At 30.0% G+C, this 16,160-nt stretch overlaps 2 protein-coding genes and 1 long non-coding RNA gene across 3 annotated transcripts; 2 read left to right on the forward strand and 1 right to left on the reverse strand.

The window, feature by feature from the left end:
• Positions 1-1,560: 1,560 nt before the first annotated feature.
• On the forward strand, positions 1,561-4,795 carry LOC105671561 (sorting and assembly machinery component 50 homolog). The gene is made up of 8 exons (XM_012365829.2): positions 1,561-1,755; positions 1,996-2,091; positions 2,240-2,317; positions 2,421-2,639; positions 2,780-2,994; positions 3,069-3,441; positions 3,811-4,105; positions 4,446-4,795. Exons 1-8 carry the CDS (start codon positions 1,735-1,737, stop codon positions 4,628-4,630), a joined length of 1,482 nt encoding a protein of 493 aa, XP_012221252.1. The 5' UTR covers positions 1,561-1,734; the 3' UTR covers positions 4,631-4,795.
• A 2,190-nt stretch (positions 4,796-6,985) lies between these two features.
• PPP1R15 (Protein phosphatase 1 regulatory subunit 15) lies at positions 6,986-10,705 on the forward strand. Its single transcript, XM_012365831.2, has 2 exons — positions 6,986-8,568; positions 8,890-10,705. Exons 1-2 carry the CDS (start codon positions 7,465-7,467, stop codon positions 9,091-9,093), a joined length of 1,308 nt encoding a protein of 435 aa, XP_012221254.1. The 5' UTR covers positions 6,986-7,464; the 3' UTR covers positions 9,094-10,705.
• Positions 10,706-11,677: 972 nt separating this feature from the next.
• Positions 11,678-15,255, reverse strand: LOC105671563 (uncharacterized). The gene is made up of 3 exons (XR_001100619.2): positions 13,537-15,255; positions 13,129-13,391; positions 11,678-12,981 (listed from the first exon to the last, which is right to left on the reverse strand). It is a non-coding gene; the product is annotated as an uncharacterized lncRNA (long non-coding RNA).
• Between the last annotated feature and the right edge of the window lie 905 nt (positions 15,256-16,160).

A 16,160-nucleotide genomic window follows, 5' to 3' on the forward strand; every position in this document is an offset into this window, starting at 1 on the left:
TAACAAATATTGGAATTTATTATTTAAGCTTACAAATTTTATTTAAGTGTACTATGTTTTTAATTTATAAACTATGTTTATAAATTTATAAAATAAGACGATTTTATGAATTAATTATCGATTTTTCTGTAATCATTAAACTATCGGCGATTTATTTAAGTGCATTTATAAATATTTTATTTCTATTTCATTTTCTTATAAAAATCGTGGATCATGCATTTTTCATATTTTATACTCAAATTTATTATAACTTTTGTGGAGATCGCCGAAACGTTGTACATTAATTGTTAGTAAAATAAGTCAATTCTTAAATCTTCCAGTTGTATTTGTTCGAGAATTGTGTTATATAATATAACCAAACAACACTCATGTCCTCAAGATTAATCATGATAGAAATTACTTTCTTATTAATAAAATAGCATTTAGAAGCAAATATGATATGGTTTCTTCATATAATTTATAAAAGGATTTAAAAATGTTATTTATTGCAATATTTTTTTGATAAATTTGTTTTGCATCTTTTTACATCTTCTGATTTAATCGTAATAACATAAAATAATATTACATATATTCGATAATCAAAAGCTTATCCAATTTTTGCTAACCAGAAAATGTGCAAAATACAGAAATTATAACAACATATTCTTGTTATCATTTATTTTCACTTAAGCTAATAAAAATGTTGAACACACTAAGAGTAATGTAGAGTTATAAACAATAAGGTTGACGAGATTAAATAATTTTTATTTCACAATAAGATTCAATAAGAAACAAGTTGTATATCGCAATGCAATTATAACTTTGATTGAAGAAGGCATAAAGATAACATTATCTCTATTTCTTAAAAAAATTTTTTTTAATAAGAAATTATTAATTTGTATATTTGTTATGAGTATCTCATAGGCGACTCTGAAGCATCGACAAACTTGTTTCAATAATTTATTTAGAAAGCCGTTTGAAAAATGCTGTAGAGAAATATGGACCTATTTTGTTTTTCATATTTTTTCCCGATAAAGTTAATAAATAAAATTTCTATTATTTTTCTCGATACTATTCAATAAATGAAAAATTTTTTAAATATTTTCCGGAATGTTGTCAAACAAAACACACTTGTGCACTGTTTGTAACGAATTGCAGCAACCACACTGGCACAGTCGCGTGTGATGAATGGTGTGAGCATTTTGCGTATCGTAAAAGGTGCGTGGTGTTTAGTGATGTCGACTTGAATCTTTAACAATAATTTAAATATATAAAAACGGTATTGTAAAATATTATTTTATGGAAGGCTGCGAGGAAATATAAAAAAGGGGAAATAAATGACTCCAGCTTTTTTACGGGTCTAATCTTTGCATCCTTTTTATGTACTTTGAATTTCTCGCAATTTGCTACACGGGGTGAAGTCAAAATTTCGAAAAATATCGAAAAATGTTGTTTACATATCCTTATACATGGGTTAGATAGGAAAAGAGGGGGTAACTAGCAGTCCATATTTTCAAAATTGTACCTATAATAAGTATGAATTATCATGTGCTGCATTTTAATGTAGTGTTGCAGTTGCATATATGATGGCGCTACTCATGCTGCACGATTTGTGTTCCATATAATTTTTTTGTTCGCCTTTCTCAATATTTAAATTGCAGATCGTTTCGTATATCTTATCAGCGCACAAATGTCATAACTGATTTTGGCATGAGATTTTAATAACATTCACAAAAGAGATTTTCTGATGAAATAATGGGTATTGTCCACGCTAAGGTGTGTATTTATTATTAGATGTTATTGCATAACCTAAAACTCGTGATTCTTGGAATGAGTAATCTTTAATAGTATACTGACATAGATTATTTTGGTTTTTATTTGATTTTTTGGAAATAATTATTTCGGAATGGCGATTTGTCGAAATGACGATTAATTTCGTAGCAAATGCCGTATTTACGTAGTACTAATTCTCTCACAGAAAATATGAATCTGATCTAATAAAATAACATTTTTCAGGGACCTAGTAATCCTTCAGGTTTAGGTCAATCACTTAGGGAAGATATATCTGCAACTAATCGCAATGAGTCATCAAGGAATGCAATGGGTGACATTGTACGTTTATGATTTATAGTGTACAATATATTTGGATTTATTTTTTAGTAATATTTTGTCTCCCTTATAAATCTCTTATAAATCTCTTTAATAATACCAATATATTATACTACTAATGATTAATATTAAATTTTATTTTTTCTTGCAGCCATCATTTTTCGACAAGTCTCAATACAAGGATGAAGAATCTAAACAGACGAAAGTCATTAATTTACAAAGTGTAAAGGTAAGTACATAAAATCATTTTAGTAATACATATATATCTGTGTGTGTGTGTATATACATATCTCTCGCTTGACAATTTTTTAAATTGCTTTTTATTGTGGTAGGCAAGAGTCGACAAGATACATGTTGATGGGCTTAAACGAACAAAAGATGACATAATCAAGTCACAAGTGACCGACTTATTTAAGGCAAAAAATTTCGAAGATGTTATTATACGCGCTTACAAAGTACGGGAGAAATTGGATGCTTTAGGATGCTTTAGAAATATTGGAGTTTGCATCGACACTAGCCAAGGTTCTGAAGCCACCCCTGATGGTGTTGAAGTGGGTCTATATAATTACACATTAATTCGACAAAAAATAAGTAATTTCAGATTTAAACGTATTGCAGTTTGCCATTGTTATATATTACAATGTAAAGTATATAATTATTCGTGACTTTCATTAAATTGTGTTTGTATTAGGTTACGTTTACGGTACGTGAAATGAGGCGTTTGACTGGTGGTATTAGCACAATGGTTGGAAACAATGAGGGATCCTTGATTATCGGTGCGAGAGCGCCAAATCTATTTGGAAGAGCAGAACGCATCCAAATGGAATACTCTCACGGTAACAAAAGTTCGATCAACTTCAATGTATCTGCCATTAAACCGTTTCCACAGAGCTTGTATAATGCAGTGTGAGTCAGGATATCTGTGTGTAATTTTAGCGGAACGTGTCAAAAATCTCTATTGTCGAATTAACGCTTTACAGATTAACTGGTACTATATTTAGCACAACACATGATTTTCCATGGTCTGGCTTTAAGCAAAACGATAAGGGACTGCTTTTTGATATGGAGCTCAATCAAACAGGCACATCTAAGCACAACATACAATATGAAGCTGCATTTAGGAACATAACTTGTTCCAAACAGGCTGCCTTTCGTGTTAGGGAACAGTGCGGCCCAAATTTGAAGTCTGCAATAAGATATATCTGGACAATAGATAAAAGAGACTCTCCTATATTTCCCATTACTGGAAGCCTTATGCAGTTAATAACAGAAATGGCTGGACTAGGTGGTGACATAGGTTTTTTGAAAAACGAAGTTATTGTACAGAGTAACTGGTCGCCACACGAGTACCTTGTAAGTACTTGTATCATTTCTTACAAAATATTTATTTTTTATTTTAAAATTTAATTGTCGCTTTGCTACAATCTGCAACATTAACTTTATTTTGAAGACATGCAATGAAATGCAAGGAATTTTGATCGAATAAATTTGAGATTTAAAAACTGAAAGAATTGGTAATTGCATATGCAGGATGTGTTCCATTTTATTTTTAATAGTTAAATATCTGGAAATTATGGGGTTTTAGGAAAAAATGTTTCAGACTAAAGTTGTAAGGTTTCGAGAGAGGATTTTTCATTCTACCTATAATTCTATTCTATAAATTTTAAGACTCATAACAATCCCTTGTGGATGATAATTAATTGGAAAATTTCTTTTAAACAGACGGTCCAGCTAGGCCTCCAATCTGGCTTGTTGAGTGCAATTAGTAACGATATGAAAGTAAGCATCGCTGATCATTTCTTTTTGGGTGGTCCGCTGAATGTTCGAGGATTTGACATGAGAGGATGCGGACCTCGTTGCGACGGAAATGCTGTTGGCGGCGAGGTGTATTGGGCAGCCGCTCTTCATGTGTACACGCCGCTTCCGTTCAGACCTGGTCGTAAAAGTTTCGGAAACTTATTTAGGCTACATGGTTTCATCAATGGTGGTAATCTGTCCAATTTCACATTTACGTATGGTGAGTAAAGCGATTCGATTATCATCTTTGTCCTTATCTTTATCAAAGCTCGAAAATTGCCGATAATTGGTCAGTTGACTTTATCTTAAGATTTGCTGAAATCTTTATTACATAATTTTTTCGATGCAAAACAAAAAAAGAATTGATTAAATCGAGATTTAAAAACTGGAAATTTTTATTGATAATTATGTGTTCAATTCCTGGATTGCTTGTCTAAGTTTCTATATCTTTATTATTCTTGATATTTTGCTTCTAAAATCTCGTTTTCTCAATTCGTTTACTTATTAACTTTATTATACTTTATTAATAAATGTATTTAGTTTATGTTTGAAATTTTTAGGTAATCTCTACAATGAAAACGTAAAGCTTTTCACAGAGAATGTTCGTTGTGCCGTCGGCGGAGGTCTCGCAATGAATCTGCAAAACATTGCCCGCATAGAATTGAATTTAGTTGCACCATTGTTGTTCACGAGACGTGATGTGCTCCAACAATTTCAGTTCGGTATTGGTGTGCGGTTCCTTTAAGGACTTCTCACGTTTTGATAGTCTACATATCTTACATTATTTTCCACGCGATGAGTTTCGTCTGAAATGTAAATGATAATAGTGTAAATTTATTTCTGTCACGTCTGAGACGTCACAGAGATTTTGAATGTATTTATTTGCAATAAAGTCGAATGGTATCCATTATCTTCGCTGCAGTTAAGGTATGATCGATTTGGTCTCTTCATGAAAAATTAATCTATATAATTATTAATTTAATAATATAATTTAATTTTTTAATACAAATATGTCCAACAGGCAGAGATTTTTGAAGATTTTTATATCACCATTCATCGTATATGTAATATATTTACAGCGAAATTGCGGTTGTTTATTAATTCAACATAAAACTAAGACAAACGTTAAAATTGTTACATGTGATCTAAATTGTTTGCTGTTGTACTCGAACTTTGGTTTGGCGTAAGACTTCTCATCAGCCGGTCTTTCTTCATGTATTTTCTGATGTAAGTATTTCATCAGAAAGTGAATAACTTTTTTTTGTTCTATCATACAGTCGGCTTGTGATTCTTGCACGATTGATGATACTGTTAGGATTGGTCAAAGCAATGCGAATAAGGAGTGATTGATCATAAGTAATGCTCATTTATGTTAAAAACAAATGGGGAGAACGATGTAGTAGGGGAACGGAAGGAGCGGGGGATTGGAAAGTTACACGCGACCCTAAATAACCCACGTAATCGGTGCAGAAAAATGACGGGATAACAAGACACGATGAAATGATTTCGCGTGGAACTTTATTTTGCGGCCTTTCTTTGTTGATGCACGTGTATTTCACATGCAAATACAATTTTGCTACCTTACTTTATTGGTACGATTTTTAAAAACATTTTATCAGCATGAATCAACTGTCGTGAATAAGGAATCTCGATGACACACGTTGAGTCAAATGGCTATTTTTAGAATATTATTTATCCGCATCCAGAATACTACGAATTTACTTAGGATGTCATCATCCTAAATTTCCAAAAATTTTTTGTTTTCTTTATTCAAAAATGAATATTCTCCTATTTTATTGTAGATGTAAAAATTAGACAAGCATATATATGTATTATTACATATAAATAATTAAAGTGGAAATAATCTGTAGATTATTTTCTGCTGTAGATTATTTCGCTGTTTTCTATTTTTTAAAGCTATAATTAGGATTTGAGTACGTTGGGTAGAAATGATATTTTATCGATTAAGAGATTACGTGAAATGCGATATAGATAACGCGGGAATTCTTTAGTCTAAATATGATTTATTATCACACGCTTGTAGTGAATGAGTATGTAAATCAGGCAGTAATTTTGAAGCATGCTCGCAGTGCATATTAGTGCACAATGAACAGAATAAAAAGATCGTGCTGGATTTCATTTGCTGTCCTTCAATACAATAATATATATGGCACGTGGCATTGAATGGCAGCCAGTATACAAAGACAGTATTTAACGTTTTTTTTAATAGCATAGTTTTTCGTCGAAGTTAATCGAGAATGTGTGTTCATATTAATTTTAGTATAAGTAGATTTGTGAATAATTGGTGTAAAAACGACTGCAAAATATTCGTGCAAGTGGATTCTCTAAAATTTTAAGAACTAAAAATGACTGGCTTTGAAATCTTTGAGGTATTTGTGAGATTATCAAAACTATTGTGCTTACTGCAGTTCATTGTTGTTGTTTTTTAAAGCGAATTTGATTTTGCAAACGCAACTGAATTAATTAGATGGGCAGATCTTAAATCTTTAGTAAATATTTGATATAAAAATAATTAGAGTGCTTGTAATTATGATCCACATTTGTAAAGATTTCATTTATAAATTCTGTAATTTAGTTACTGTGTCTAAGTGGAACAAAGAAAACGTTATCGTTATATAACAATCATTTTACTGATTAAATATTTTCTAATACTCACTGTTAGATATTGTTATGGATTTATATTATATTTATATTTATATTCAAACAAGTTTTACAATACTTCTTTAAAAATTTTCCAATTTGTAAAATGTTAAAGCAAGAAAATTAAAGTCAATATGATTTCACGAATTACTGTGGAAATAATTTTTGCACATTTATATTAAAATTTGTGTATCAAAATTAAGGTGTTTTTAATCTTTATTTTAAACAATTTGCACAATGTACATTTATGATGTCACACGACATGCGCATCATGTAATTCTTGTGTTTTGCATGCAAAAATTACGAATAGATTAATCATCTTCCTAGAAAAACATGTGGTGTTTTCACGCACATTCCAGAACCTAACCTAACCTAACCTAAATACAAATCTAAATAATCGTTTTTATCAGTATTATTCTTAAAAGTAAGGCGGTTGTCAAAGGTTATACTTTATATATATTCTTTTTTTTTAATTATTTATGCTATTATGCAATATAAAAATTTTTATTTAGATAAAAAGAATTTATTGAAGAAATACTCATTATAGTAGACTAAATTACATCAAGAACAATCAAGAATAGTTGCTTTTCGATGAAATATCCATTTGACCATCGCCTCTTATCGAAATAAAACATTTACGTAGTTGCGTGCGCTAAAAGTCACTGCGCATGTGTAGATCTCGTCTCTCCACGTTAAGCAATGCCATTTTCTTAGTCTAAGATGGCCGCTTAAAGAACTCGACGAAATGTGTGCTACAAAAATGTATCCGTTTGCAATAGAAATCAACGACGCTACTGCGAAATCGACAAGAATTATTACGGCGACGAGCATAAATTTAAGAACGGTATCTTATTTACGTGCGGCGATCGCGAGTTTACGAAGAATTTGTCGTCGTAAAAAAGTGAAATAATACAATCAATGATCCGTGTTCTGTGGAAATTGATCTGCATGGATACCACAAGCAAAATCGACGTTAACGGAGACGCGTTCGAATCTTACATCATGGTTTCCCATTCTGATATATTACCGCCATACACAGCTATTAAAGAAACTTCGATGTCGACGCGTATTTCTAACATGTGTCGAAAGGCTTGGTACGGCATGACCGTTCGATTTTATCGTAGAATGGATTCTACGGATTCTTCCGAAATACCCACAAAGCGTATGAAACAACACAACCGCAGGAAGGCCAATGCTATCGCGATAGGCAGGGGTCGCGGTAGAGCGAAGGGTCAGCTCAGGCGTTCCGGCGTAAGTCAAGCCAGGCATCGGAAGGAAGGCACGAAGCATATTCAGGGTGATTACGAGATCTGGCAAGAGTTATACACTGTACAAAACGAGTGCACCGTAGACGACACAGACGGTTACGATGTGCCCGATGCTGCTCAGTTTATGAAGAAAACAACTAATCCCATAACATTAAATTTATCCGATATTACACCAACTAAACATAAGCTAAAGGCGCGCAACAAGCAGGAAGAAGCAAAGTGTCCGACCAGAGTGCGTTATGTATCTTCGATCAAGATCAACAATGATTATCATGAGGATAGCGAAAAGAGTCCGTCCCGACTACGATTATTGTCCGAGTGTACCGACGATTCCGAAGATAGTTTTGTGGTTTTTGAAAACAGCGATGATGAATTACTGGAGGCGTGTGATGAGTATGGAGATGCGACGGAGTATCTAAACAAAATGTGTTGTCTGCCTAAGGATTCTTGGGCGGCGAGCAACAACCAGATGAATTGTAACAGCACCAAGTATGATATGCAAAGTCCGTTGCGGCAACGATTGCTATCGGAGAGTTCCATCGATTCTGAAGATAGTTTTTGTATAGTATTCAAATCTCAATCGGATTGTGCGAGCGATTGCACGATCAATGACTGCAATGAAACAAGCTTCTGCAATCAAAGCAGCCAGTTGGACAATTCAACAATCAAGGATGAATCGATCAATGACAATCAGAATAGTATGGCATCAGCAGTATATAATGATCAAGACAGTGAGGAATTGAAAACGAAAAAAGTACTTAAGAATCTTTACTTACTAAATATTTACATTAGTCAATTTAAATTATGCTTAATGTGAATTCAATAAGTCACAAGAATTATTTGCATGTATTTTCTTGTCATTCTTTTATTTCTAGTAGTAGATTTTTATTTTCCCCTTAGGGTTCCAACTCTTACAATTACTTACAACTGACTTCTAACTTAATTCTACTCTTAACTCTAATTTATTTCTAATACTTAACCTACTTACATTTCTATCTTATCTTTAACCTAACCTAACCTAACTTTGTGTCCATCTGCTAATTAACAAATTTTTATATTTGAAATTCTATTTCAGGTGAGCTTCGATCTGAATCCAGTTGTGCATCTCATGGTAAAATGGGGTTACGCATACCGAGCAGCTCGCAAAGGTCCATGGGAGCAAATGGCACGGGATAATGAAAGGTTCAAGGGACGTATAGACTCCATCGCTGCTGTCCTTGATCCAATTTTAACAAATAACCACCGCTCTCAAGTTTGGCAAAAACGATTTGCTCTTTAAAAATAGTTCTTGTCTTTTTAATAGCATAATTTATAAATAAAAGAAAGAGAGAGAAAAAGAATGACGCAAAGGGAAGGGAATGTATCATGTATCATTGAGTATGTATGATTGATATCTTTTAAAATATAGAAAATGGCTGTGAATATTAGTGTAAAAAGATCTTCTAATATATGATTAAAATACACACGGTGTGTTTAATGTATGATTTCTAAGTTTTTAGTATAATCAAAATAATGATCACAAACTTCAACACACTAGCTTTTTCCATTTAGGAAAATTGACAACTCGAGAAGAACGATTATTATTTACACTAATTTAATAAAAAGTTACGCCATTTTTTATGATAACAATGTTAAGAAAAAATAAGGAAATTTGATTTTGGATTTGTTATAATGGTTCTAAATTTTTAAACGTTAACGTGGCTTAATAATTATGATTATTGTACAGAGCCTCTTTTTTGGATGTAAAAATGCATAATTAATGTTTTTTAGTCAATACACTTAATAATGACAATGTAAGTACTTCTACTTAAACATAAAAACTCGTTTATGTTGAACATCGGTCATAAAGTATTTTTAATTGAAGTTCTTAACTTATTATATTCTATTCTTCTTATATTAAGAACTTCAATTATTAAGTGTCATTATTAAGTGTATTGACTAAAAGACATTAATTATGCATTTTTACACCGTTCAAAAAGAGGCTCTGTACAATAATCGTAATATAAAAATTTCAAAACATGTCCTTATTTTTTCAAAATGTAGCAAAATATACATGTATTTCTTTCAAGATTCTACGTTTTCATTCAAAAATATTTTAAGAATCTATCTTCACAGCGCATTTCGAAGCTTTTTAAAATTCGCGTTACTTGTCATTTTGTTTTCTTTATATTTTTTTTTTGCAACTTTGATGTGCATGCACAAAAATTCAGAAATTATTGCATCTGTTTTAATAATATACGAGAAGCATACAAAAAAAGAAAAAGAAAATAGTAAAAACGACATGAGTATATGCTGGCAAATAATTTTTTTTAAATAACAGTTCTATCGGCGATTGTATTTTTTTGATTAAATAGCACCTACCATGCATTGTGTGTGCAAAGTCATATTTTGGACTTGTGAATCTATGTAAAATAGCAGATAGTTGTTCTTTTATATCAATGTAATATCAATTTATCTTGTACGATATAAAACGATATAAGTACGATATAAATATTGATATAAAAAAACAGTTATCCACTATTTTACATAGATTCACGAGTCTAAAATAAATTTAAAAAATTATTTGCCAAAATATGTTTGTATGTTAGTCTTCACACATTCGAGAAGTTCCATTAATAATACTTTCTATAAATAATACATGAATTATTACTTTGCATTAGAATCATAACCTCATATTATATAATTAAGTATGTATAACATTATATGTGTGAAAAGTATATAATTTGTACGAAACATCAAGTCATTTGTACAGAAGAACAAGTATAAAATTGGGCGAATTTTAAATCGATATGGCCTATTAAAGCTATGTTATGATATTTTTATTTGTGATTCAAAATACTACTTTGTGATGTATAAGATATAATAAAAATAAATAAAATGATTTTATATGATTTTTTGCGAGAAGTTCTTAGGTATATATATTTGTTAATATTCTTTCGCTGGTAAAAATATTCCCGAAGTTATTAGAATTTGATAAAAATTGTAAAATATGACGTGTAAAAACGTGTCGAATTTCATAATTCCGATAGATTCTGACAAATTTTGACATCTATTACTTTAAGAACATGGATTGATAAAGTAATGGTTTAATTAATGATTTTCCAGAACTGTGAAGAATGACGTGCGAGTAGTTTTCGATTTCTTTCAGCACTTAAAATCGATGAAAACTATCAATATGTTTAGAAGAACAGAGCCGGCCAAGATCTTGTGCAACTTTTTTTAAAACGTTTCTCATTGATGCTATAGCAGATAAAAAGAAATAAAAGAAATAGCGCTTGCGTCTTCGAAAAATGTCACTGACGTCTTCTAGTTAACGTGGTGCTTATTTTTTGTGTACACAATTTAAAAATTATCTTTTTTTTTTGTTAGTGTAGCATTGACAAGGCGCTGCAGGCAGGAAAGACGTTTTCGCATCTTCAGCATTGCTCTATTCTGGCATTGTGATGCTACGATGTACAGCTCGTCTTTTTCCTCTTCTATCCAAGACTGACTTCGCTTATTACATGTTTCATGATAACAATGATACGCACAAACATTACTACAGAAAGGATAGTTAGATAAAAAGAAATCATACTTTAATAATGATGCTATTCTTGTGTCTTCTTTACGCGTTGTTTACAAGCATGAGAATATTGGTGCAATCTGCCCATCTTGTAAAATAAACATTCTTCCTAATCTATACCGTCGTCTAAAATTCTAGTAGAAAATGTTTTCAATGTTTTCTACAGACTCATATTTATACGTAAATTATAAGATAATTATAATTTTTAATTATGTATTATGTATTTGAATATTTTCTTAATCATAATAATTAATACTAATGTCAATTGTCAAGTCGCAAGACATTTTTGGATAAGCTTAAAATTTAAATATTAAAATAGTATAATCTTTCTTGTGTGTTTAAGATACTTTAAAATTAATTCACATTTACTTCATGTTGCGCGCAATATGATTAACTTTTTTTATTTTATTACATTTATTTACTTTTATTATTGACTAATAATTATTTCTTTATTACTTTTTGTATAAAACATTTTTTTAAATTCTTAGTATAAATTTATTATTTATATTTTTCTACAATAACTGATTTTAGTCTTTGAAACAAAATTTATATAAATTAGATCAAATTTTTTCAATTAATACAATATTAAGAATTAATAAGAGATTATATTCTTAATATGTATATTTTGCATGTTATTTATTTACCAAACATTGGATAATCGAATTAATTATCGAATATATGTAATATTATTTTCTAATTCTATTATTAGATAAATTGAGAAAATTCTAAAAAAATAAACTATTATAACAAATATTACTTAAAAAATTTTTGAATTAAAAACAGGAATTGTATGAATTTGAATAGGGAATTTTATTAATAATAAAAATTAATTTTTATTATAACAAGTATATTATGTATCAATTCTCCAACAAATACAACTCGAAAATTTACATCGACATATTTTACTTGCAATTAATGTACATTTTGCAGATTTCTACAAAAGTTACAGTATTTATTTAAATTATATAAAATACGAAAAATACGAAAATACACAGACAAGAAAATATAAGAAAATCAAATAGAAATAAAATATTTATAAATGCTCTTAAATAAATCGTCGATAGTTTAATGATTACAGAAAAATCGATAATTAATTCATAAAATCGTCTTACTTTATAAACTTATAAACATAGTTTAGAAATTGAAAACATAGTACACATAAATAAAATTTATAAGCGTATATAATAATTATTATATACGCTTATTATTATACATAAATTTATAAACATATTGTTAACTTATAAACGTAAAACAAATTATACGTCGTAGGAATAATTATATGTAAAAAAATATGCCACTTTGCCATATTTGAAATTGTTTGAATCGTCAAAATTGACGATTGACATTATTATTGGTTGCGATGCCACTTGAAACGTATACAAGAAAAGCATGAAGCAATTTTTAAATGGAAAGAGGAATACACAAGAAGCCAACATCAAGACCATGGATGTATTTTAAATATTTGTATGCATATTTTTCCGATAAAGACGAACTATCCATACAATATTCAGAGTGCCTTATGTGTCGTAAACTTTTTGTGATTACCCCAAACTGCTTAACAACACATCAGATTATCATCAGTCCGTTGTCAAACTCTGGATAAACCTATGTAAATATTTTTAATGTTTATTAAAAACAGATTGTCTGGTTATTCTCATTACATATTTATTAAATTAAATGCGATTTGAAAAAAGTAAAAAATTAATTATACATAGAAATATTAACAGTAATATCAATAAAACGTATTGTCACCTGTTTTCTTCAGTTTGGTTGATTTTCTGATGGTCCAGCTGTGTCATCCGTTCTCTATGTACTTATCAGCTTGTCGGGATGTTCATTTTCAATGTGACGATCGAAACACCATAAATGAACGTCAAGAAGTATTTTGCGGCGACAAATACTACATTGCACTTCAGAATCTCCAATTTTTTCACAATATTTCCATACCCAGTTGCAGATTAAATAGAAAGTCGGTTTCTCAGGAAAATGCTTGTAATTCAAGTGATATGTCAAACCTTTCCAAAAAAAGTTGTATATATTATAAAAAACTTTCCAAAAAGATTGTATTTCCAAAAATATATTATAAAAAAATTTGAAAAAAGTAAAAAATTAATTGTACATAGAAATATTAACAGTAATATCAATAAAACGTATTGTCACCTGTTTTCTTCAGTTTGGTTGATTTCCTGATGGTCCAGCTGTGTCATCCGTTTTCTGTGTACTTATCAGCTTGTCGGGATGTTCATTTTCAATGTGACGATCGAAACACCATAACTGAACGTCAAGAAGTATTTTGCGGCGACAAATACTACATTGCACTTCAGAATCTCCAATTTTTTCACAATATTTCCATACCCAGTTGCAGATTAAATAGAAAGTCGGTTTCTCAGGAAAATGCTTGTAATTCAAATGATATGTCAAATTATCTATATGATCAGATTGACGACCAGTATTATAGAGCCAACATTGTAAGATATATGGGTTGAAATACTTGAAATACTGAAACGGCCATATTTTCCCGTGTCTTTCTTCATAATTATATACTTCTACATGCTTTTCTTTTACGTGTTCACTAAAGTTTGTTGTACTGATGTAAGAAGATTGAAAGTCGCAATTGTCTTGTCGGCATTCTACTATAAAATTTTTCAACTTTTCGTAATTTTGCAACAGTTTTTACATATTTTTTTTTGAGATGCATGTTTGCAATTTGTTCGAATGTTTTTTAATTATATGTTTGGACATAATAGGATTAGTACTATCAAATATGTTTTTGTAACAAATAGTACACTTGATCTTATCAGTATCATCAGTTTTTTTTTGTCCCAGTCTAAAATATTTCATTACCCAAGAGTTCTTTATGGAATTATAATGTTTTTCCTTAGAATGCTTCTCTAATAGATGTGTTGTTAGACAGTTTGGAGTGATCACAAAGAGTTCACCATACATAAGACACTCTTGAGTATTGTATAGATAGTTCGTCTTTATCGGAAATATATATAAATATTTAAAATTGTCGTTCTTGATGTTGGCTTCTTGTGTGTGCCTCTTCCCATTTAAAAATTGCTTCATGCTTTTCTTGTATATGCGACGTTTCAAGTGGCATCACAACCAATAATAATGTCAATCGTCAATTTTGACGATTCAAACAATTTCAAATATGGCACAGTGGCATATTTTTTTACATATAATTATTCCTACGACGTATAATTTGTTTTACGTTTACGACAATTTGGTATAATATTCCCACATGTTTTTATCAATTTCTATAGCTTTTAATTTCAGAATGGATTCTGACGAAAGAACTATGTCGTATATTCCTCGCGCATCTCTTAATTCTTTCGAATGTTTAATTATTATATGTTCAATTAATTTGTCATGTATAGTAATATTGAATACGCGGGAGCAGTTGGAACGTATACTGCATTCTACTGTAAAATCATTAGTTCTATTACAATATTTCCATTCCCAATTGTGAAATACGTAATCTTTTTCACTGTTAAAATGCTCCTGGCATAAATGATCTACTAAAGATTGAAAATCAGATTGAAAATTCTTACGACAGAGAAGACATTGTGAAGTGGAAGTATCGTTATACTTAAAACATATCCATGGCCATTCTTGTTGTCCTTCATATGTTTCTTCGTATTTTGCTATTTCTTTATGCTGTTCTCTTACATGTCGAAGAAAAATATATTGAACGACGAAAATAAATTTAAGACTGCAAAATTTGCATGCTGCTTCGTATTCCGACACTTTTTCGTAATATTGCCACACGTTTTCTGTAGTTACAATAATTTCTGACATTGTGTCCGTTCCAACTTACAGGACGATGATAACTGAATAGAATCCTTTCAACCGAAGAGTCTTTCTACCGAAAAGTGTGCGATAGAAGGGACAAGGAAGACGCATAGTTTATCATAATAATGTAAATATTGATACGTCAGCCAAATCTATCCAATCAATATCAAGAGCCACGGTAGCATACTCGGTTTACGTAGCAATAAGAACTCCGTGTAAGACATGTTACAACGTATTCTATAAGCAAATAATTTTTAAGAAATAGATATTTTATTACTTATACATAAAATAATAGGGATATTGTATGTAATTTGCAGAGTTTATTAATACTGATAAATACAACTGCTACTTTGATTACAGAAATATGAAAATGAGCATTTACTTTTATACTTTTTAACATGTTGTATGAAAATGTTATGCAATAAATTTATTTATTTTTAACTTGTAATTAGATTTTTGAACAATTTATAAAAATTTCGTTAAAACTGTGTTGCTGAAACATTATTAATTTATTCGTACATATTTTATTGATGTTTTCTCTTTTCTCATTATTTAAAGATTTTGATAAATTGTTAAGATATAAAAAAAACTCTTTTTTTAAATTATAAATTGTAATTGAAAAAGATGTTAAAATAAATAGACATTATAAATTAAAAACAAGCTAAGAAAATTGCAATAAACTTGCAGCTGAATAATGATCAATTTTATTAATTTACAATGTTATGTTATTATTTCTGCATTACACTAGCAAGTGATGCAAGCATAAGAAAAGTGCATAAAATTGTAATACCTCCTCATAAAAGATTTCTGTGAATTGTGGTGTTATTAGTTTACATCAAGCTGTGCTTCAAAGAATAATTTTACGAAATTAAAGTCAAAATCGTATCAATTATGTAATTTAAAGTTTAGTGTACTTTGTTCTGCAAATTCAAATTTTATTTGTTATTTACAATTTATTTTCTAACATCAAAAATGTTTTGAACTGG

Source organism: Linepithema humile, chromosome 3 (genome assembly GCF_040581485.1).
Source record: "Linepithema humile isolate Giens D197 chromosome 3, Lhum_UNIL_v1.0, whole genome shotgun sequence".
In the NCBI taxonomy this organism is placed as follows: domain Eukaryota; kingdom Metazoa; phylum Arthropoda; class Insecta; order Hymenoptera; family Formicidae; genus Linepithema; species Linepithema humile.